Source organism: Camelina sativa, chromosome 9, assembly GCF_030686135.1.
Source record: "Camelina sativa cultivar CO46 ecotype springtype chromosome 9, ASM3068613v1".
NCBI classification, from domain to species: Eukaryota; Viridiplantae; Streptophyta; class Magnoliopsida; order Brassicales; family Brassicaceae; genus Camelina; species Camelina sativa.
The window spans coordinates 37,978,537-38,000,412 of NC_141888.1; the positions used below are offsets into that span (position 1 = coordinate 37,978,537).

The window sequence follows — 21,876 nt, forward strand, 5'->3', positions numbered from 1 at the left end:
AAATTAGTGATCGTTAGATTTGTATCAAAATCTTGAATTATCAAATCAGATAAAAATTGCAAAAACCTAAAATTTCATAAACCGGATAATTTAAATAAAATTGTTTACCCGATTAAATCCGTATGCTAAGCCATCATGCAGCGGGTTTAAATATTTTGAGATGTAAAATGTCTTTGCATCCGTCTCACTTGAGTTCATAAGATCCGCGTGGGTTATACATGCATTTCAATAAATCATTTTTTCTAATATATAAAATATATTTAAAGCTTAAATTTAATTAATATTAATAAAGTTAAGTGATAAAGTTTTTAAGAATAACACATTTATTTTGTATTTTGTTAAAAACACAATGACATATAATTGTAAATAATAAAATTTAATGAGTCTAAATAGCTAAATGTGTCTCGAGTTCTCTGGCGGCGACACATTAGATTTTTCAAGAGAGTGCTTCTCTATTAATATATAGGGGATTTAAAACTTAAACTTAATTAATATTAATAAAGTTAAGTGATAAAGTTTTTAAGAATAACACATTTATTTTTTATTTTATTAAAAACACAATGACATATAGTTGTAAATAATAAATTTAAATGAGGCTAAATAACTAAATGTGTCTCGAGCTCTCTAGCGGCGACACATCAGATTTTTCAAAAGAGTGCTTATCTATTAATATATAGAGGATTTTTTATTTTGTTAAAAACATAATGACATATAGTTGTAAATAATAAATTTAAATGAGGTTAAATAGCTAAATGTGTCTCGAGCTCTCTAGCGGCGACACATCGGATTGTTCAAAAGAGTGTTTATCTATTAATATATAGAGGATTTTTTATTTTGTTAAAAAACAATGACATATAGTTATAAATAATAAATTTAAATGAGGTTAAATAGCTAAATGTGTCTCGAGCTCTCTGGCGGCGACACATCAGATTTTTTAAGAGAGTGTTTTTCTATTAATATATAGAGGATTTAAAGCTTAAACTTAATTAATATTAATAAAGTTAAGTGATAAAGTTTTTAAGAATAACACATTTATTTTTTATTTTGTTAAAAGCATAATGACATATAGTTGTAAATAATAAATTTAAAATGAGGTTAAATAGTTAAATGTGTCTCGAGTTTTATAGCGGCGACACATCAGATTTTTCAAGAGAGTATTTCTCTATTAATATATAGGCGATTTAAAGCTTAAACTTAATTAATATTAATAAAGTTAAATGATAAAGTTTTTAAGAATAACATATTTATTTTTTATTTTGTTAAATATACAATAACACATAGTTGTAAATAATAACTTTAAATGAACCTAAATAGCTAATCTGGCGGCAACATCAAATTTTTCAATATCAAATTTTTCAATAGAGTGCTTATATCTATTAATATCTATTAATATATACGGGATATGTTGTGGAATTTTCATTGACGCATTTCATCGAACACGTGGTGTGCGTCTTTTGTAAAACAAGAGAGAGATTTGGTCAAAACCATGGCGGAGTTTGGAGAACTCGAAGCTCAAGATGGTGTTCGAATGCCATGGAACATCATCCCCGTAGCAACGAAGAAAGAACAAGCCATCGACTCCGAAGTTCCAGTTTCCGCCATTTACACACTCTTAAAACCTCTTAAATCTCACTCCCTTCTCTTACCTTACTCTCCTCTCCGTTGCCGAACCTGTCGCTCAGTTCTAAACCCTTACTCCGTCGTCGATTTCTCCGCCTCTATCTGGGGTTGTCCTTTCTGCTTCAATCGGAATCCTTTCCCTCAAAACTACTCTTCTTCAATCGGCGATAACAGTCTCCCGCCGGAGCTTTTTCCTAACGCCACAACCGTTGAGTATCTCTGCGACTCCTTCTCTTCTCCTCCTTCTCCTGTGTTCGTCTTCGTCGTTGATACTTGCTTGATCTATGAAGAACTCGATTTCCTCAAATCGTCTCTCCTCCAAGCTCTTGATCTTCTTCCTGATACCTCCGTCGTAGGTCTCATCACCTTCGATTCGTTAGTCCGTGTTTACGAGCTTGGTTTCCCACACTGCACTAAATCTTACTTCTTCCATGGAAAGAAAGATTGTACCAAAGATGAGCTCTTGGATCAGCTTAGTTTCTTTGTCAAGAACCCTAAACCTTCTTCCGGTGTTATCGCCGGTGTTAGAGATGGTCTCTCTTCCGACGACATCGCACGGTTTCTGTTACCCGTCTCGGATTGCCAGTTTGCTCTTCACTCTGTTATTGAGGAGCTGGAAAGCAGTCCTTGGCTCGTTGCAGCTGATCACCGCCCTGTTAGGTGCACTGGTGCTGCTCTTAGAATCGCTGCTGGTCTCTTAGGAGCTTGCTTTCCTGGCTCTGCTGCTAGAATCATGGCTTTTATAGGAGGACCTTCCACTGGAGGCCCTGGAGCTGTAAGTCCTGTCTCTTAGTATCATCTCCCTTGGTGGTGTTAGTTAATGATCTTCCTATGCTTTGTTCTGTAGATTGTTTCTGGGGAGCTTTCTGATCCAATTCGTTCTCATAAGGATATTGATAAAGATTCTGCTTTGTATTACCACAAAGCGGTGGAGTTCTATGAGACGCTTGCGAAACAACTTGTTCATCAGGGACATGTTCTTGATGTTTTTGCATGTTCCGTTGATCAGGTGATTGGGTGGAGAAAATGGTTTGTAATGTCTTTCTTGTTTCGCAGCTACCATTTTTTGTTTAATATGTGTATCTCTTAGGTAGGCATTGCTGAGCTCAAAGTTGCAGTTGAGCAGACTGGTGGATTTGTCGTGCTTGCTGAAAGTTTTGGCCACTCAGTATTTAGGGATTCTCTCAAACCGGTGTTTCAGTCAGGTGAAAATGATCTAGGCTTGTCTTCATGGTAATGGCTTACCCTAACTTTTCATGTATGTTTTCGTTTATCGAAAATAAACAACCTATTGTCTGGTATACTCATCTTCAGCGAGTTGATTCTGATGATATGTTTCTCTCTTACAGTGGTATATTTGAAATGAACTGTTCAAAGGATATCAAAGTTCAGGGAATTATTGGCCCATGCGCATCTCTTGAGAAGGTATCAAATAAAATTGTTAAAGGTTTACCTTTTTCCTTGAGCTTTTTGTGATTACTTTGTGATTATTGTTTGCAGAAAGGACCATTGTGCTCTGACACTGCCGTCGGCCAGGGACACACAAGTGCGTGGAAGATGTGTGGCTTTGACAAAAACACTTCCATATGTCTGGTGTTTGAAGTTGCTAAAAGGGATACAGCTGAAATTGTTTTGCAGTCTCAAAGCAATCAGTTTTACTTTCAATTTTTGACATAGTAAGGGAATTCACGTTTTCCATCTAAAATTGTTATTGCAACTTATGGATGTAATAACTTGACACACTATCTGCTTACAAGACTCACGTTTCTGCAGCTATCAGCACTCAAATGGTCAAACAAGACTCCGGGTAACAACTCTTTCAAGAAGATGGGTAATGGGAACCGAAAGCTTACAGGCAAGTTTCACATAGTATGTTGAGAATCTACAGTCTTAATTAGGGAGTCAATTGGATGAAGTGGGGGAAAGAGATTCTTAAAACGTTTAGAGAACAATATTTATATTACCACTTCAATATGATTGGTGGGTGTAATAATATATATGAGCAACGAGGTGCCACATCTGTTATATTGTAGAACTTTATGCTTTATTTCTTCTCATGTTCTTAGTGATCCATTCTAGGTAATGAAATGAAGCCAAGTTTGAGAATTCTTAATTGGTTTGGTACATGGCTAGACTGATCCTGTTGCTCTCTTCATTAAACTATGGATTCTTTAATTATTCCTTTGAAATTGTTATTTGAAGTATAGGAGTTGAGCAATGGATTTGACCAAGAAGCAGCTGCTGTAGTCATGGCACGACTTATTTCCTTCAAAATGGAGACTCAGGTACTCAATGATGATGGGTAGTTAGATTTCTTAAGCTAGATGATATTATGTTTTAGTGTTTCTTAGGTTTCTTATTTGTTGCAGCTTGAGTTTGATCCCCAAAGGTGGGTTGACAAAGCTTTGATAAATCTATGCACCTGGTTTGGAGATTACCAGAAAGGAGATCCTTCTTCCTTTAGCTTGTCTTCTCAGTTGTCAATTTTCCCGCAGTTTGTGTTTCACTTGCGTCGATCTCAGTTTGTCCAGGTACTCGTTTGCACTGCTCATATATGCATGATAGGGTGATATACTTTTAACACACAATTTATCTTTGGGGCTGAGTTGGCTTTCCCTTTTGTAGGTGTTTAACAACAGCCCAGACGAGACGGCATATTTCCGTATGCTGCTGTACCGAGAGAACGTTTCTAACTCAATCGTAATGATTCAACCTTCACTGGTTGCCTTCTCACTCCATTCACAGCCAGAACCAATTCTTCTAGATGTAGCATCCATTGCAGCTGACAGAATCCTACTGTTGGATTCATACTTCACCATTGTAATATTTCACGGTTCTAACATCGCCCAATGGCGAAAAGCTGGATACCATAATCAACCTGAACACAAGGTATCGTCGTATCTATCATCTTAAAAGAGAATATGATAAAAAGTTGTGTCTTCTACAGTGTGATCTTTCAAAAAACTTGTCTTCTTTGTGCCAGGCATTTCAGCATCTGTTGCAGTCACCTCGTGACTACACAGACACAATCATCAGTGAAAGGTTTCCCTCTCCGCGTCTTGTCATATGCGATCAGTATGGTTCACAGGTACCTCTCCTTCTTTGCACATCCCCCTCCATTTTCAGACCAGAATTAGTAAAATTCCAAGCTAGAGGTTCCCTTTGGTCAATATATCCTGACCAAATTATATGTAGTAACTGGTCCATTGATTGGTTATTATTGTTGTTTTAGTTCTTTATCTTTTGCTGTGTGTATTTTTGCAGGCTCGTTTCCTTCTAGCAAAACTGAATCCTTCTGATGATGGCAATGCTCCCTTTTCTGGCGAAAGTAATGTTTTCACAGATGATGTTAGCTTGTCTGTGTTTCTTGATCATCTTAGACGACTCATTGTTCACTGATAAATAATGAGCCCGCCATTTTAGCTAACGACTTTGTAAACTCGTAATAGATAGATATTATTGTTTGCGTGAGAAAGTGAGAAAAAATTATAGGCAAGTTACCTTTTTTTACATTGATCATAAGAGAGACCAAAACCGAAAAGTAAAAAGTACTGTAAAGGTTTAAACCTCCTAAATCAAAAAGGAAAATCACCAAAAACAAACTTAACATTAAAAAAAAAAGGAAAAGCAACAAAAACCATACTCGGTGTCATTCATATCGAAAATATTTGTTTAAGCGAAAAGTAGAAGATTCATGAAAGTAAAAGGGTCAGAACTTAATTTAGAAGAATGTACATACAGTTTACAACAAGGGACCTTTGTACATAATTAAAAAGAAAGGGGTCAAATCTGAAGAAACGGGTAAAAATTAGATCTAAAAACGCTGCGTTTGGTTGCTTGCGCATCAAGGGCATCTAGCGTGTTCTACCCGCACATGATCATAACCGAGAAACTCTATATATATATATATACACATAGGCTCTGTGCTTGCAGAGAAAGCAAAAAAAAAGAACAACAGAAGAAGAAGAAGAGAGAAGAGAGAAGGAGAAAGAACTTGCAGAGAAAGCCAAAGAAGAGAAACAAAGAGATTCAGGTAATTTTCTTAGTTTCGAATCTCTTCTTCCATTAATTTATCTTCTTGTAACGATGCTGGTGAGTTCTGTTTACTAGATTCATCGCTCGAAGTAAAATTTAGAGAGAATTGTTTTGAATCTCTGTTAGGAATTTGATCGAACACTTGGTGGGTGTATCTTGCTTTTTGTGAAGTTTTGTTTATCTTTGATGATCTTGTTTTACTTTGTCATGGATTCGAATTGTTGTTGTTGAGATTGAGAATTCGAATGGGTTTTGGTTTGATGTTATGTTTTTGTGAGATTTTAGGGTTCTTAAAAGACTTTAGGGTTTTTAATTATCGGATTAACATAACTTTTGTTTATGAAACAGGAGAACTAAACTAATAATGGCTTCACAGACAAATCAAACCGTGGATACCACCACCCAGGCAAATCAAACCGTGGTGGAGACGAAGAACATGGAAACAGAGAACCCACCGAAGCCTCAAGAGCCATTATCATCATGCAGGAAGAGGGTGAATGATGAGAGTGCCACTTTCTTTGAGAACCTCAAGGATCACATGGATGAGTTCATCCATGCCTCAATGGATGAACACAAAACTTGTTTCCAACAGACCATGAACAAGGTTTGTCTATTAACAAACTCATATTGCAAAATCTGAAACTCTCCTTGTGTGTTTTTTGATACATCTTTTGTTCATGATTTGATTAGAATGCATGATGATTATCTCTGTTCTAATTTGTTATGTGGTTGGATCTGTTGTTAGATATTCGGGACGACCTTTTCGAAGACGGATGAGAAGCAAGTTGAGGCTAAGGAAGTCGTCGCTCCTCTTCAGGGCAGCTCTAACTAACTAGAGAGAGAGAGAGAGAGATTCTCACAGCTAGTGAGCCTCAGATGAAGATTATGAAAGTGTTTTTATTTTTCTCCTGTTTTAACTTTTCTGTGGGTGTTGATATATACTCTTAGAACCTGCTTCTATCTTTTAATCCTTTCTAAAATCATATAACTTGTTTCTAGACCATTTAATTGCATTAATCATCTATCTAAACTAATTTCATTTAGTATGCAAGTCTTTATCATGATTACACTTTTATGAACACATGACCATGGACAACCAAACTTAATTAGCAAACTTAAAAGATAACAGTTGCAAGTTTTTGGTTTGGTTTGGAAATCCTCTACTAACTATGAAATTATCTATCACTCTTTTTAGTAAAATTATTTTGTAAGACTTGAAATCTGCGGATCCTAGACAAATTTTTTACCTTGAGGTAAAAAGATGTATAATTTTACCTTGAGGGAAAAAAATCTTAATTAGATATATCTTATCCAAATCCGATTAGAATGATGTTATTGGATTCAAATATTCCTCTAAAATCTCCTGATGAGGCTCAGAATTATATCTAGTCATATTCAATATCACCTAAGTATACGAACCTGCAACTCTCTTAATGTGGATTTCGCATAAACTTGTAGTCTTTGCAATAGAAACCGACTCTATTTGATCAAGCTACGCTTTCATTTAAAGATTAAACGAGAGTTAATTGTCTCTACAAGGATCATTAATTACAAAAGACTAGTACTCCCTCCGTTCTAATTTAGTTGTCGTTATAGGATTTAATTTTTTTGTTTCATATTAGTTGTTGTTTTAAGTTTTCAATGCAGATGTTTTATGATTATTCCAATCTTATCCCTGCTGTTTTAAAGTTTCAACCAATGAAAAAATTAGAAAATATATTAATGAAGGGCAAAACATAAAATTTAATAGTTTCCTTAATTTGTGTGCAAAAACCTTAAACGACAGTTAAACTAGAACGGAGAGAGTATTAGGAACCTTAGTACTCCCTTCGTTTTTTATTACTTAGTCGTTTAAGGTTGTTTCACACAGATTAAGTAAACTATTAAATTTTCTGTTTTATTCCTTTTTAATATATTTCTAATTTTTTTATTGGTCAATACATTAATAAAGTTGGATAGAATTGAAATTTTTACCAAACATTTGCATTGAAAATCTAAAACGACAAATGTTGGGAAACAAAAATTTATCTATAGAATGACAAGTAATAAAAAACGGAGGGAGTAGTAATTAAACAAAGCCGAAAGATCAATATAATTGGTCAGGCAAATAATATTAATAAAGAGCTCAAAGAAAGACAAAAGGGATAATGGGGAAGCTAATCAACAAGCTCAAACAGATCCCATCCTTGGCTTCTAATTAAAGAGCCCTTCGAACCAAACTCTTCAGCAAGAAATGCCAAGGTAACACAGCAACGACGAACAAAACCGTCGAAATAGGGAACAGGAGAAACGAATTCCCTTTGGTAAATAAAAAATTATCTAGTTATCAAATGGTAAATTTTTTTTAAGAACATAACAGTTTATACCTGTCCCTCAAGAATATTTTTTTTTTTTGTTGAGTATAACAACTTTAGACATTAAATATTTTTTTCTAGCTGCTAATTTACTTCATTCTTTTTCATATTATTTTTTTTAACAACTTCACTCTACATAAAGGAAAAACGTTGATAAAAAAAAGAAGCTTACGGTGAGACATATGCATGCATGTATTCGTATATCGTATACGTGGGCACAAATTTGTATCTGTACAGTAATATTATCTGTGATTCTGTGTGTATATTATTAATATATTTTTCACGTGACATACTTTTTCCAAGCATCAGCCCTTCCCCGTCCATTTTTTGTATTTTTGATTTCGATGGAATTTGAAAGGTTGCGACTTGCGAATCAGAAAAAATTGCAGATATTTCGAGGTGTGAGTTCTTCCTCTCTCTCTCTTGGTCCCGTGACATAATTAGTTTCTCATTAAAAACAGTGATTCACCAATTATCAAAACGTTCTGAATATTTTGATAACTTTTCCACCATAACCCTATACATATATATATAGAGAGAGATTCATTGGTTGCGTTGATTTCAAGACCTTTGTCCGGTTCTCATATCCTTTTGCATTATTGGATTGGATTCTCCATTAATTATTAAGTTTAATCAAAAATATTATAAACTGACTTTGGATTTTTCCATTACGAAGCACCATGCATATAGATTCAGTTTGGTTGATTGGTTCGTTGAATTCGAGGGTTATTATTTTATTTTTATGTTTTTGCTGATCCGTGACCGAATGATTTGTTTAATTAAAGCATAAATAATCATAATAATATGATCAACATTATAATTGATTCAGAGATAGGCTTTTTCATTACGAAGAAACCCTAAACATATAATACAGATTGCTTAAATTTCTAAGCTTCGTGAAAATACCAATTAAAAACATTAATTGAAAAAACAAACAAACAAACACATCTGTCGGCGTTGCTTCTCTTTTATTTTCTTACGTACGTAGTAGTTTAGGTCTTTGGTTGCTTCTTCTTGTTTCACTGCAGCTTCATGCTTCTCATCCTGCAATAACAACAACAAAATTTGTTAATATACAGATTAAAATCATATTTGTTTTGTTTAATTTTGCATGTCAAATGAAATAAAATAAATTTTATTTCCATGATGAGGATTTTTTTTTCTTGGAAGTTTCTTTAGGGGGAAGATTTGGGAATCAGTTTTTTTTTTTTTTTGTGGAATAATTCTAGGCATATGTTTTTGTGGGAGCAAAATTAAGTTTGGTTGTGATAAAGTCTGAAGAACACTTGAGAAGAGAACACTTGGCTGATTTAGAGCCTCTCATAACTTAATATGGGGGACAGAGAGGGAGGGAGAGAGAAGTCAATAGAATCTTTGTAAAGTAACACAATGGCTTTATGCTGAAACAGACAATGCCCTTTCTTGTGTTATATTGTCATGGCACAGGAATAGAACTTGTCTATAGAAGTATCTTATAGTGTGGGCTATTATTATGGATAAACTAAGTTGATTAGTCATAATTAGTATAATTTTAGATTGCAAAAACAATACCTCTTTTCCTCATCACGCAGCCTGCCGCCGCCTCTGTTGGTAGCTCCAGTAGTCTTGTAGTCAGAGAACGGGACATGACCATTCTCGATGCTTTCGATGTCACGCACGAGAAGTTCATATTGTCTCTTAGCTTCCTCTGGTGTTTTACCACCAACGGCTCTAGCAACATTGTACCAACGGTCAGGAGTGTCTTGGTCGTAGACCGCTAGAGCACGCTCAAAGGCTTTGTTCTGCTTAACAGTCCACGAGCCTGATGAGCCATAAGAAGACATTGAGCCTGACGCCATTGTGAGTATTTAAAACTTGTGTGTGTAATAATAATAATTATAAACCCTATAGGAAAGAGAGATTCTGAGGAAATGATGTCTTGCACAGATGTCGTCGAGTCCTTGCTCTTTATAAAGAGATTGAGGTAGGGGTAGGACCAGTTGTAATTAAAAAGATAAATATATTTTGCCAAAAACAAAGAGAATTTAAAGTCTTTGTCGCCATAGCTAGAAGAGAATATGAGGAAAAAAATTTGTGGAGATCAGTATCAAAGATCCAATACTAATCACCTAAAGATTGCGTTTCTCCATCCACATTTGGCATATGATGCTCCCGTAGAGACACTTTTCTATAAATGTTATAACTAATATGTTTACTTTTCTTTCCAAATTAGTGGTTCTTACGTCATTCTCTATAGATTAAGCTCTTCTTATCAAAAGAAACAGTTTAGGTAATAAAGAAATTAGTTAGGCCTATAATATTATAAGTCATGGAACAGTCTGGTCTCTAATCACAACGCAAAGCTCACGTGCTCGTGGAACTGAGGAAAATTATAAGTCTTTTGGATGGATTAAAAGTTAGGGACATGTCTATTTAACAGATGATTTTTCATTGACTATTTAGATTTCTTCTTATCAAAAATCTTTGAAACATATTGTGAGGATCAATTTGTATCCACAAACAAAAAAAAAGTTAGAGAGCTAGCATTTCGTGTGTTCACCATAAACCATATATACTCATGTGGTCTTTACCTTAAGATTCTCTGCCATGTATAAACCACCATATCAAGTTATCCTAGCTGTATTAGATCTTTCTGTACAAATCATCGACATTTTTGTTGTTGAAAAAAGAAGGTCAACATTGTTTACCTACCTTTTTTTTTTCTTTTGTTCTAGGCATGTTGGGTCCATCTCCCTTGAAGTTAGGCAACTGTGTTTTTCTTGGTCATATATTGTCTAATATGGATTCTTGGTGGTTAATTAGTTAAATAGTCACTTTTCTTGGTGGGATATTCAAATTGTTTTTTTTCTTGTTAACTCTTCTTTGGTTGTTTGAATTATTGAATATGGGCAAGAGCCAAAGATTTTTTACAGCTGTCTTATAGTCTTGATGTGATTTTATAATAATTTCATTAAGCTGTAAGTTTTCTTGTTGTTGTTATTGTTGATGTTGGTGAGATTGTACCCACTCTTTAAGAGAGCTAGCCCATGACTTAAATATTCACATGTTATAATGGTGTGTTTGTCGTATTATCTCACCACTTATATATGTTTTCAAATGATCATATAATTACCTTGTTTGGTAAGAATCCAGGGTTGGGATGGGCATATAGGTTATTGTCTTGTAACTAAATTAGGTTGCTAAAATGATAACACCAAATAATGCAAAGTAGGGATATATACATACTTGGCAAAAAGACAAACAAACGTAAATAGTCCACTTGTTCTTGTTTGATTCTAACTCAGAAAGTGAGCATTTCGTTTCATACTTATATCATTCTTTAAAGATTTTTCTTGTCCTGCAACAAAGGTTTGTTCATTAGTGATCCACTTGTTGTTTGATTTTACTCATAATAAAGTTGACTCATTGATCATTTAAAGTCTCAAGAGTTTCCTCTCTCGGAACACAGATGATTCAAGGTGCTTTGGGAGATGGAAGACCATACTCATAGTCTTATTCAGGTAAGTTATCAAAAGACCCCAAGAAGTATATAAAGTTAGTGTCTACATAGTCATCTTGGATCTTTCTTGATTATAGTGTTTATCCATTCACTAAACGGTATTAGCTTTGCAAAGTATATGATGATATTCCCTTTTTGAGGTCGTATGATACTTAGCTTTAATCTGCCCTGTTGTTTGATATATGCCAATATAAGCACTTATATAAGATATTTTCTTTTTGCGAGCCAAATGAAAATACGTATATATATACTTTCACCAAATTATCTCAAATTCTAGATATTTTGATTCTAGTTATGATATGGGTGGTTCTGTTGCTGAGATGTCATGGTTTGGTTACAAGGTAGGGGCGAAACTTCTTCTCAAGAAGGAAAACTTTAAACAGAAAAAGAATCTTAATAATAATTATGAGACTTTTGGCACAATATATCCCGGAGATAATAGATTGCAAGTTGCCAAGAAATTCTGCACTACCTATATTCTCATCGTCACGATTCTTCAAACCGACCCTCTTTGCCTAGGTATTGAAATGGTAAAAAAAGAAACACTTTCCTCACATTTAGGTCTCAAGTTTATGTAAAATCTTTAACTGTGAAAACGATAATCTTGAGTTTATAAGGTCAATTGGTTGTTTATTATAGTAAGATTTTTTTTTTTTTTTTTTTTTTTTTACTTTCTCACTATGGTAGCCAGCCCTGATGATAGTAGCATCTGTAAAGGCTCGAGGGTTTGATTCCAATACTATACAGGTCTTGCTTGATTCTAGCCCAAGTGATCATTGATGAGAATTTACCAAGAGTAGCTTACAAGGAATCATGATGAAAAGGAAAGTAAAGAGTAAGCATTATATTTTGTTACAAAATTCTCTGTCGATATAAATATGGAATCCTTATCCTCAATCTTGCAAAAAAACAAGAAGTAAGTATTCTGATTCCTCTCCTAGTGGTTGCTCCTTTTGCAACTTGGAGAAGAACCCGAACCTGAAGTAATCACTATAATGGAAGTTTCTGTAGCTCAATCAAGGCTAGTGGTGAGATATTATTATCACCAAAAGAATGATCCCTTTCATAAAATTGTATTCAGACAAACTTTACACAAAAGAAGGAAATGGCATTTTATCACCAAGAATCCATAAGAGGCATTCCCATTTGAGGGAAAAAAAGTATCCACAGACACAAGCCTGGTCCTAAATCAGCCATAGTAGCCTATAACAGTAGAGATACTTTTTTGGTTGTTTCTTGGAATATTTGAGTAGAGAACTTAGGAAATTTTTGATTGGTTGAAGAGAGAATATACAAGGACATAAATATTTATATTTGCTTTCAATATAATAATTGATGTTAATCTTTTGAGACAGGGTAAATGGAAGCAAGCATTTATTCATAGAACTGTGTTCTTGTTATGATTTGTTTTTGTGTAAGGTTTGTAGCAAATCCTATACATAAAACTGTTGCTCTAAGTTTCTTGAATAACTTGTTACTATTAATTTAATACCTTCTGTGAAAAAGCTTATTTCTTTTGCTCTGTTTACAATAAACAAGATCTTAAACTCATTACAACAAGATATATAAGTTGTGGTCGAAAATGAAGATAAATTAAGGAAAACAAAGAAATGAAGTAGCTATGTTTTATATGTAGATGTAGTTAACTATTTGATAATATAATAAAGTTAACAACCATGTGGGTGTATAGTTAATTAACTACTAGTAAATATTAACTAATGTAATGTGATTGTTACAAATCTTAAATAAAAAGAACACATTTGGATATTGTAAAATCCATGTAAATTTATTTAACAAGAAGCAAGTCCCTGTTAATGTAATCAACTTTATAGATATATAAGTACTTATTCGCTACTTATGAACTTATTTGTATTGTGAGTGATTTACAAATAAATATATATAAGAGTAGAGCTGTCAAAATGAGTGGGCTGTCCATGGTCCGCCCATGTCCAATTCATTATTGACCGATCATGGACAAGTCCATATTTGGAACGGGTCTAAATGGTCTTGGTCCGCTTTTGTCTGCGGACAAAATTGGATTGACAATATGGACATTGAGCGGCCCTTAATACTTAAAACCTAGGTCAAAATCAATTTGAGGAAAAAATTATAAACACAAATATATTTTTGGATATTTGTGTTTTTTTTTTCAGTTTACAAAATGTGTTATATGCTGTCCAATGGACACCCATTAACAGCCCATAAAAATATAGTTATTAGTAGGCATGGTCGTTAATGAACTGGTCATTAATGGACACGGTCAGCTATTTGTCCAAAATCAAATTGGACAATGTTGGATGGATCAAAATGGACGTGGACAGCCCATTTTAACAGGTCTATATAAGAGTTGGCTTATATATTTGTGGTTAATTTATTAATTGCGTATTTACATGTTATATTTGTATTGTGGTTTAATACCAATTATATTTTAACCTAATATTAAACCAATTAAATTCTCAACAAATACATGTTATTTATTTACTAATGCTATGTTAGAAGTAATAGAGGGTAGAGGCTCTCTAGTACTCTTATGCTTCTCTTTTGTTAATTACTAGTGGTTGTCTCTCTAATTGTGGCTTTAAGAGCCTACGATTGTAACCTTAGCCATTTCTTTGCTAGTAACCAAGTCTAAAATCCACTTTATTTGATTCAACCACGAGTGGTGGACCAACCAAGACGAGTAAGGTCCCAAACAATGGACAAAGATATATCGTTTGACAAACAAAAAATACGAATACAGTCTGATGGCCGGAGTAATTACCATTGACAACGTACGTGCACCACAGGCGATATAATCAAACAAACCGTAAAAAAGTAACGCAAAAATATATAGCATTTTGACCAAAACTGCAAATACAAAACATATATCTAGTTGTTGGATTTTGTTCTTCTCGAAACGGTGTTGTGTTTTTTTACAACGGAAAAATCATAATGGATGAAGATTTAGAATGTCTATCATAACGAACCTATATCTTGAATCTTGCAAACCAAACATATTGTCTCAAACGAACTTCACTTTGACTATAATAAAGTTCTTGACTTACTACTAGTTTTGCATCTCTTTTGTGAATTCATATAAAAACATTTTCTGTAAGAAGATGCACACAACAACAAACAAAAATTATACTTATTTCTCTTTTTTAAAGTTATAATCACGAAAATAGTTTTTGTAACATGTTGAAAATTCCTAGTGTATTATGGAGTTCGGTTCATACATCCATAAATTTCTAGTGCATTACAAACATCAAAATGATTATTTATGGAAGTATGAATCGAATATGTATGAATCACTGGGCCAGATCACCTCGACTTCCTAAGGTGGTTGGCAGGCTTCTACAAGGGTCCATTTCAAATTGGGCCTTCTTCTTATTTCATCTAAGCCCTTATTTTTTTTGACAATCCATCTGTCTTCTTATTTCATCTACAGTCTTTTTATGGTATTGAATCTCTTTGTTGAGAAGATAAGATCTATTACTTTTTTCTACGAGATCTAATACCAAAAATGACAAAGAATCGAATAAACATAGTAGAAAAAAAAAAAAAAAAAGAGAAGAGATCTCATTGGATTTGTTAGCCTTTTATGAAAAGGAGTAGGATTCCCCTTAGGAGGATGGGGACTGATCTTCAGTAATGATAGCAAGGAATATACGACTGCACGGTATGCAGTTCCCTCATAAACAGTTCTACGCGTGATAGTTGAGCAGAGATATTCATAAGGTGGCAGAGAGATGAGTGAGAAATGTAAAAATATAATTATCATGGCTAGAAATCATAATAGAGAGCCGAGTTGTACAAATTTGCAATTAACGGCATTTCTGAAGTCCTATGGTTCTAAGATATTGAACTTAACAAGCTTAACCATACCAAATATAGATTGAATCACCGACAAAATCAAGTTATATAGAGAACCAAAGCAAAAAAAAGATAAATCTGGCGAAGAAAATTTTGTTATTTAGAGAACCAAAGAGTGACTTAACATTGCGTTTCCAGATACCAAAATACCTAAATCACGAAACTGTTACATCAAATCTAAGATGCGGAAGCAGATAACCCAAAGAGACTGATAGAACCAACACAACGAAGCAGAAACATAACAAGAGACGAAAAAGAGAATAATCCCCGATCTAATTAAAGGAATTACCATCCTCCTCCACCGCTTCCTCCGTAACTTCCTCCTTCACCTCCACCGTAACCTCCTCCACCTTCACGTCTTCCTCCACCACCGTATCCTCCGCCACCACCTCCACTCGAGTAAGATCCACCGCCACCACCGCCGCTGTATCCTCCCTCACGTCTTCCTCCACCGTATCCTCCGCCACCTCCGGAGTTGTAACCACCACCTCCGCCTCCGCTACGGTATCCACCGCCACCACCTCCACGGCCGCCGCCTCCGCCACCGCTTCCTCGTGACTGAGCCTCGTTGACGGTGATGCTACGACCATCGAGCTCTTGTCCGTTCATTCCCTCAATCGCATCCTTCATGGATTTCTCATCCTTGAAGGTCACGAATCCGAATCCCCTTGATCTTCCGGTCTCACGATCGTTAATGATCTGTTTAGTTCAACACAACAACAGATAACAAAATCAAAATCAGCAACACAATCCAACACAGTTCATCAAAAAGCATGAGATCTACAGAAGAAACTAAAAAAACCGATCGATCTCCAGGCTCACAGAAGCAGGAAGATGAACGTACCGATTAGGGAAAAAACAAGTAACAGTAGTAGTAGTAACAAAGAACGAACGAATAGTAACAGAGTAATCGAATCAAGTAACAGAGAAACACAAGATCGGAACAGATCCGTCGAGGAAGATCACTCGGAGTCCGATCTCGGCGTGTAACAGACCTTGGAATCAACAACGTCGCCGAATTGAGAGAAGGCTGTCTCAAGAGCTCTGTCATCGGTGGCCCAGGCTAGACCTCCAACGAAGCACCGGAACTCAACATCTGCGGACGCCATTGAAATGTTTTTGAGAAAAAAGAAGAAGATCTAGGGTTTAACAGTGAGGGACGAAAGAGAGTTGTGAAGAGTGAAGAAGACGAAGTCTTCAATTTATAATAGGAGGAGGGAGGCTGAGATGATGACTAACTCAAGGTTAAGATATTTTCTAGGGTTTAGTGATAGATTGGTTTAACCATGGTTAGATGTGTGGTTTACTCACAAAAAAAAAATTGTAGTGGTTGGGGAACATATCACGTGACACTTTTTGTTTGTTTTAATGCGCAAAATAATGGAAAAAAAGACGACGGCGACCATGCGAGGAAAGATATTTTTCTTTGTCCCAAGGAAATAAAAAATATCTCAGTGGAGGAGAGGCAAAATATCTCATCTCAGGAAATGACACTTTTACCCCCCTTAAGACTCAAGTTGAATATCATCATTACACTGGGCCGAAACAATTGGGCTTGTATTATTGGGTCGGTGTAGTTGGCAAGAAGAAGAAAAAGCAAACAAAAACAAAAAAAAAAAAAAATTTGTTGACAGTGGGATTTGAACCCACGCCCTTTCGGACAGGAACCTTAATCCTGCGCCTTAGACCAACTCGGCCATATCAACTTTTGTGATAATGACTCATGTGCTAAGCATAATATTAAAATGAAAATAAAGACCCTAATTCTAAAAGGACGAGACGAGGCCTGTAGACGGAAAGACGATGATGGTCGAAGCGTTTGATTTTTCTTTCTTTTATTTTCAAAATTTTAGTGGAAATAAAATAGAATAACAAAAAAAAATGAAAATCTAGTAAATGCCAACTACATACGAAGGTAGCCCAAGAGGCTAAAAGATTCCTAATCCTAACCCTTCAAATTCTTACAGAAAAATGAGATTTAATCCCAGCCGTTAAAAACATTTCATTTTCAAAATTGTTTGCTAATCAGTGTTAATTCTGTTTTCAAAATTAAATTTACGGCTAAGGATTCCAACTAAACCAATTAAAGATACCACTAGAGGAACCCTAAAGCGTTACTCTCATTCTATAAAAAAAAAACTTCAAAAGAGCAAACTAAAATTGACAGAGGCAAAGAGAGGAGTGGAAGAGTTTTGCATCCCAAAAATTGAGAACCCTCCTCCGATGGCTTCTTCATCCGAAGAAGAGTCTGGTTACACTGAAAACGAATCTGGTTCTTCTTCTCTCTACAAGGCTGTTAGTCCAAATTGCTTTTTTAGATGAAGTCGCTTGGATTTGCATGTTGGCATAAGGTCAAAGATGGACCAAAGCGACTTCATCTAAAAAAACAATTTGGATTCACAGCCTTGTCGGTGGAAGATCCACGTAAAGTTTGATTCTCATGGATTTCAAATCTCACAGGTGTCGCTTGCTCCTGAGAATGCGTATGTCTCGCTTCCGCGCAGACGCCGGAGTGATCGACGGAAAGATTTATGTGATCGGAGGTTGTTTGGTTGAGACGTTGAGTTGTGTGATTGGGTGGGAGTGTTCTATATAAAGAAACTGACTTGGAGTGGACTGAAGATTCCGAGCCTACCATATGTGGATTCAGAGTGTTTGACATATGCGGTGATGGAGAAGAAGATTTACCTTAAGGGTAGAGTCTTTGATTATGCTTTCGAACCCAAAACATTGACGTGGACATCTAAAGGTTGTGTTTACGACCTTTAACATCTTTCCTTTCATTGAGCTTTGTCCAACTGTTACAGTTTGATGATACATTGGTACATGCAGGTATGGTTCTGTGATGACTCTGCTTCACTTCTTTTAGTCTTTAGTCTTCTCTCTAGCTTTAAAAGCTTAGTTAGATTTTCATGTAACTTGCAGGTGAAGGATATATATCACACATCAACTGTTTGAGCAGCTTGTTGGTCTATTGACAGACTGTTGTCTGAAGTTTCAAGAGTAACCTTTTTTGCACTAATATGAATTTGTAAGAAATACTTTTACGTATATAGAGTCTTCTGTCTAGAACTCTTAACATGTAAAAAGGGTTGGTTAGGCCATTCTTTTGGCCTTTTATGCTATATAGAATTGATTCTAGATATAGAATTCCTCTGAAAGTAATTACAATCAGATATTGAAACTGTAGGTAGGACGCAAAACAGAGCACAAGAAACAGAGGATATGTGAAGAAGGAGAAAGATGAACACATGCATCTTAAGTTAGCTATGTTACTAAGAAGCTGTTTATCTAACGCCTTAAGACTCCTCACCCTTTGCATGGATAACTACGTTTTTAGGAAGAGAGAAGTAGTTCACGTCTCTATTTCCATGATGCATTTTTTTCCTTGTTTGTAGGAACTTAGTTTCAATCTTGCCACAAATCTCTTGAGTTCTAATAAGTTTATCTATGGTTTAATATATGGACCATTGGGTTTTGTGAATTAAACATGGTCTGAAACAGAGGATATATCAAGAAGTAGGAGAACAAAGAAACAAAACTCAATGTGCTTCTATTAAATGAGCAGTATGAAATTAGTGGTTTAGACTTTAGAGATTAACAAATCAAAACAGTTTAGTTAACCGGTGGTTTTGAGTTTATGATTAACTACTACTGTATATCAAATTGACAAAATACAAGGAGTTGATACAAACTACAAAGCACAACCATGCATGAAGCCATTTTGCTATATTCAAAATTTTAACCATGTTCGAGCCTGTTTCTCGGTGATGAATCGTTGAACATATCTGACCAACACTGATAGACGTGGACGCTGCAACCATCAAGCTTTGTACCTCTTAACTATCAATTTCTCGTTTAGCCTTTATACAATATTCTTACTAAAGGCATATCTGGGTGTAGCTATGTGTTTGGGATGGATTGTGGAGTCTCACTATTGCAAGTAAGCTCTTTCCGTTTGCTTTTGGATTTTAATGTTCCTTTGCAAGTGATCACAAACAAACATAACAGAACCTAAATGTGTTTCTACTATATATATATATATATATATATATATATCATCAAACATATATGATGAAGTTTTGGGTTTAGGGATCTGTTGATATAAGCAAACAAACCAGATTAAATAGTTAAAACTGTGCTCTCTCCTGCATCCTCATTTTCTACAATATCAAACTAACAAAAATATAAAGACAAGTTGATACAAAGCCCTGAAGCTAATCTATGTACAAAGAGAAGAGAAAATTTATCTGATGATGCTTTAGATCCGGTAATGGCGTAAGCTAAAGATATCAGCAAATAAGAAATCTTGGTTTAGGGATTTGTAGATGAAAAAGCCGGTTTAGTCAACCGGTGGTTGTTGTGACTTTATACAAATATCAACTGATAAAACACACCAAAATTTCTGAATTATTGAAATATTGAATTTATTATACTAATTGGTAAAATAATGATACATACATTGATGGGTTATAAATAGTAAATACGCACCATTTTCGTTGTTGGATAAAAAACTTGAACTCGCTTTAAATCAATTCGTTGTGCTGACTAACTCCAAACAAACGGCACAATGGTTGTAATCTCTGAAACTTCCGGCGGCTCTAATGGCGACGATCCAAACAAGAAACGTAAAGAAGTCGAGAAGAAACGTAAAGAAGAAGAAGAGAATAACCGAAACAAGAAACTGAAAGAAAAGTTGTCGTATTCTCTACCGATCCCAGACGATCTCACGCTAAGTTGCTTCGCGCTCGTTGAGATATGTCACTACCAGAAACTATCCCTCGTCTGCAGTAACTTCCGAGATATCATCAGGTCGCGTGATCTCTACGTCAAGCGCTCGAACCTGGGGCTTACGGAAAGCGTTCTTTATGCGTACATCAGACTAATTCCGTTAGAAAAGCCTAGTTGGTACGTTCTGCAACGTGTACCCTATCGAAACTTGCCCAACACGCTTTCTTGGAGATTAACCCTAATCGATTCAATCCCTCCCATGCCTTTTGAAGCTGCTATCGTCACAAACGGATCTGATATCTACGTAATCGGTGGACTCGTCGGCGGAAGACCAACGTCAAGTATGATTCTCATGGATTGCAAATCTTGCAGGTGTCGTTTGCTCCCGAGAATGCGTATGTCTCGCTTCCGTGCAGGCGCCGGAGTGATCGACGGAAAGATTTATGTGATCGGAGGTTGTTCGATGCAGTTGTGTAACTGGATAGAAGTGTTCGATATAAAGGAACAGACTTGGACTGGATTGGAGTTTCCGTACCTACCTGATATGTATAAAGAGTTTGTGAAGTATGCGGTGATGGAGAAGAATATTTACCTTATGGATGGTGGTGTGTTATGTTGTGCTTTAGACCCCATAAACATGAGATGGTTCCATCAAGGACAGGAGTTGGATCACTTGCGTTCTGTGTGGCACATGTCGTATTGTGTGATAGATGATTTGTTGGTTTGTATTAACCCAATGATGGAGGTGGTTGGAGGTCCAATAGCGTTATATGATCGAAAGCAGAAACTATTGAGACATGTAAATGGTTTACAAGGTTTTCCTGGTAATATGAATCTCAGGGAGTCTAGAATGGAGAATTTTGATGGGAACTTGGTGATTTTGGGGTCTGATCAGAGTTGGTTTAGTGAGTATAAAGGGAAAAAAGAGATTTGGTGCGTAGAGATCTCTTTTGAATTACGGGAGAGAGGTGAGATTTGGGGGATTATTGAATCAGCTGCTGTTGTGCTTACGACCTATAACAACACTCCTTCCATTCAGCTTTGTCGAACTGTTACACTTTGATGATAACATACATACAGGTATGCAGATGGATCTGTGATAACTCTGCTTTTACTTCTTTTTGTCTTCTTTAGTCTTCTTCTCCTAGCTTCAAAGGCTTAGTTAGATTTTCATGCAACTTGCAGGACGTACTGAAGGATATCAATCACATCTACTGTTTGAGCAGCTTGTGGGTATGAAAAATATAACAGCTTGTTATCTGAAGAGTGAAGGCTCAAGAGTAATCTTTTTGCACTAATGTGAATTGATAAAAGTACTCTTATTACGGAATAAAGCCTTCTGTAGAACTCTTAAGTTGTAAAAAAGGTTGGTTATGCCATTCTTTTAGCCTTTTATGCACAATATGCTTACTAAATTTGTTGAAATACAATGCGACTTTAGTTAGCCATTTTTTTCTTAGAGTTTTGTGCAGTAAGTAACATGGTGTCAAGTTTCTTCCGGATTGATTCTAGATATAGAATTCCTCTAAAAGTAATCACAATCAGTCAATCAGATATTGGAAGTGTAGGTAGGACTCAAAACAGAACACAAAGAAACAGAGGATATATAAAGAAGTAGAAAGATGAACACATGTATCTCTTGAGAAGTGATGAACACAAAACAAGGCCCAGCCCAAACAATTATTGATAAATAAAAAACAAAAGGTAAAGGTTCTACCGAGAATTGAACTCGGGTTACTGGATTCAGAGTCCAATGTCCTAACCGCTAGACCATAGAACCATTTG

The 21,876-nt window shown here is 35.5% G+C and overlaps 5 protein-coding genes and 2 non-coding genes across 11 annotated transcripts; 3 read left to right on the forward strand and 4 right to left on the reverse strand.

Moving 5' to 3' along the window:
- The first annotated feature begins 1,126 nt into the window (after window positions 1-1,126).
- LOC104713614 (protein transport protein SEC23 C) lies at window positions 1,127-5,132 on the forward strand. Of its 4 annotated transcripts, none has more exons than XR_015566889.1 (11): window positions 1,127-2,395; window positions 2,468-2,629; window positions 2,711-2,878; window positions 2,970-3,045; window positions 3,121-3,296; window positions 3,394-3,475; window positions 3,828-3,905; window positions 3,990-4,151; window positions 4,246-4,509; window positions 4,604-4,708; window positions 4,885-5,132. XR_015566889.1 is itself a non-coding variant. In XM_010430784.3 (11 exons), the coding sequence occupies exons 1-11, from the start codon at window positions 1,487-1,489 to the stop codon at window positions 5,017-5,019; spliced, it is 2,292 nt and encodes a 763-aa protein (XP_010429086.2). In that variant the 5' UTR covers window positions 1,127-1,486; the 3' UTR covers window positions 5,020-5,132. The 4 variants fall into 4 exon arrangements, 1 of the variants encoding a protein (XP_010429086.2); XR_015566891.1 differs by having other exon boundaries at window positions 2,715-2,878; XR_015566890.1 differs by having other exon boundaries at window positions 2,715-2,853.
- A 287-nt stretch (window positions 5,133-5,419) lies between these two features.
- LOC104713615 (uncharacterized) lies at window positions 5,420-6,698 on the forward strand. Its single transcript, XM_010430786.3, has 3 exons — window positions 5,420-5,653; window positions 6,004-6,259; window positions 6,401-6,698. The coding sequence occupies exons 2-3, from the start codon at window positions 6,020-6,022 to the stop codon at window positions 6,485-6,487; spliced, it is 327 nt and encodes a 108-aa protein (XP_010429088.1). The 5' UTR covers window positions 5,420-5,653; window positions 6,004-6,019; the 3' UTR covers window positions 6,488-6,698.
- Window positions 6,699-8,800: 2,102 nt separating this feature from the next.
- Window positions 8,801-9,935, reverse strand: LOC104713616 (protein RADIALIS-like 2). The gene is made up of 2 exons (XM_010430787.3): window positions 9,561-9,935; window positions 8,801-9,053 (listed from the first exon to the last, which is right to left on the reverse strand). The coding sequence occupies exons 1-2, from the start codon at window positions 9,845-9,847 to the stop codon at window positions 9,029-9,031; spliced, it is 312 nt and encodes a 103-aa protein (XP_010429089.1). The 5' UTR covers window positions 9,848-9,935; the 3' UTR covers window positions 8,801-9,028.
- A 5,504-nt stretch (window positions 9,936-15,439) lies between these two features.
- On the reverse strand, window positions 15,440-16,697 carry LOC104713618 (glycine-rich RNA-binding protein GRP1A). 2 transcript variants are annotated; one of them, XM_010430788.3, is made up of 2 exons: window positions 16,356-16,697; window positions 15,440-16,059 (listed from the first exon to the last, which is right to left on the reverse strand). In XM_010430788.3, exons 1-2 carry the CDS (start codon window positions 16,467-16,469, stop codon window positions 15,646-15,648), a joined length of 528 nt encoding a protein of 175 aa, XP_010429090.2. In that variant the 5' UTR covers window positions 16,470-16,697; the 3' UTR covers window positions 15,440-15,645. The 2 variants fall into 2 exon arrangements, with proteins under 2 accessions (XP_010429090.2, XP_087321510.1); XM_087465384.1 differs by having other exon boundaries at window positions 16,205-16,582.
- A 288-nt stretch (window positions 16,698-16,985) lies between these two features.
- TRNAL-AAG (transfer RNA leucine (anticodon AAG)) lies at window positions 16,986-17,066 on the reverse strand. The gene has a single exon. It is a non-coding gene; the product is annotated as a tRNA-Leu (tRNA).
- A 2,864-nt stretch (window positions 17,067-19,930) lies between these two features.
- Window positions 19,931-21,154, forward strand: LOC104715889 (Galactose oxidase/kelch repeat superfamily protein). The gene has a single exon (XM_010433256.1). The coding sequence runs from the start codon at window positions 19,931-19,933 to the stop codon at window positions 21,152-21,154; it is 1,224 nt and encodes a 407-aa protein (XP_010431558.1).
- Window positions 21,155-21,799: 645 nt separating this feature from the next.
- TRNAQ-CUG (transfer RNA glutamine (anticodon CUG)) lies at window positions 21,800-21,871 on the reverse strand. Its single transcript has one exon. It is a non-coding gene; the product is annotated as a tRNA-Gln (tRNA).
- Between the last annotated feature and the right edge of the window lie 5 nt (window positions 21,872-21,876).

Coding starts and splice junctions, on each gene's coding strand:
- LOC104713614 (XM_010430784.3), top strand. CDS start 1,487: ATGGCGGAGTTTGGAGAACTCGAAGCTCAAGATGGTGTTCGAATGCCA. Junction 2,396..2,467: donor CCACTGGAGGCCCTGGAGCT/GTAAGTCCTGTC, acceptor TTTGTTCTGTAG/ATTGTTTCTGGGGAGCTTTC. Junction 4,152..4,245: donor GTCGATCTCAGTTTGTCCAG/GTACTCGTTTGC, acceptor TCCCTTTTGTAG/GTGTTTAACAACAGCCCAGA.
- LOC104713615 (XM_010430786.3), top strand. CDS start 6,020: ATGGCTTCACAGACAAATCAAACCGTGGATACCACCACCCAGGCAAAT. Junction 6,260..6,400: donor TCCAACAGACCATGAACAAG/GTTTGTCTATTA, acceptor ATCTGTTGTTAG/ATATTCGGGACGACCTTTTC.
- LOC104713616 (XM_010430787.3), bottom strand. CDS start 9,847: ATGGCGTCAGGCTCAATGTCTTCTTATGGCTCATCAGGCTCGTGGACT. Junction 9,054..9,560: donor CTGCGTGATGAGGAAAAGAG/GTATTGTTTTTG, acceptor TTGTTATTGCAG/GATGAGAAGCATGAAGCTGC.
- LOC104713618 (XM_010430788.3), bottom strand. CDS start 16,469: ATGGCGTCCGCAGATGTTGAGTTCCGGTGCTTCGTTGGAGGTCTAGCC. Junction 16,060..16,355: donor GCGACGTTGTTGATTCCAAG/GTCTGTTACACG, acceptor TGAACTAAACAG/ATCATTAACGATCGTGAGAC.
- LOC104715889 (XM_010433256.1), top strand. CDS start 19,931: ATGGTTGTAATCTCTGAAACTTCCGGCGGCTCTAATGGCGACGATCCA.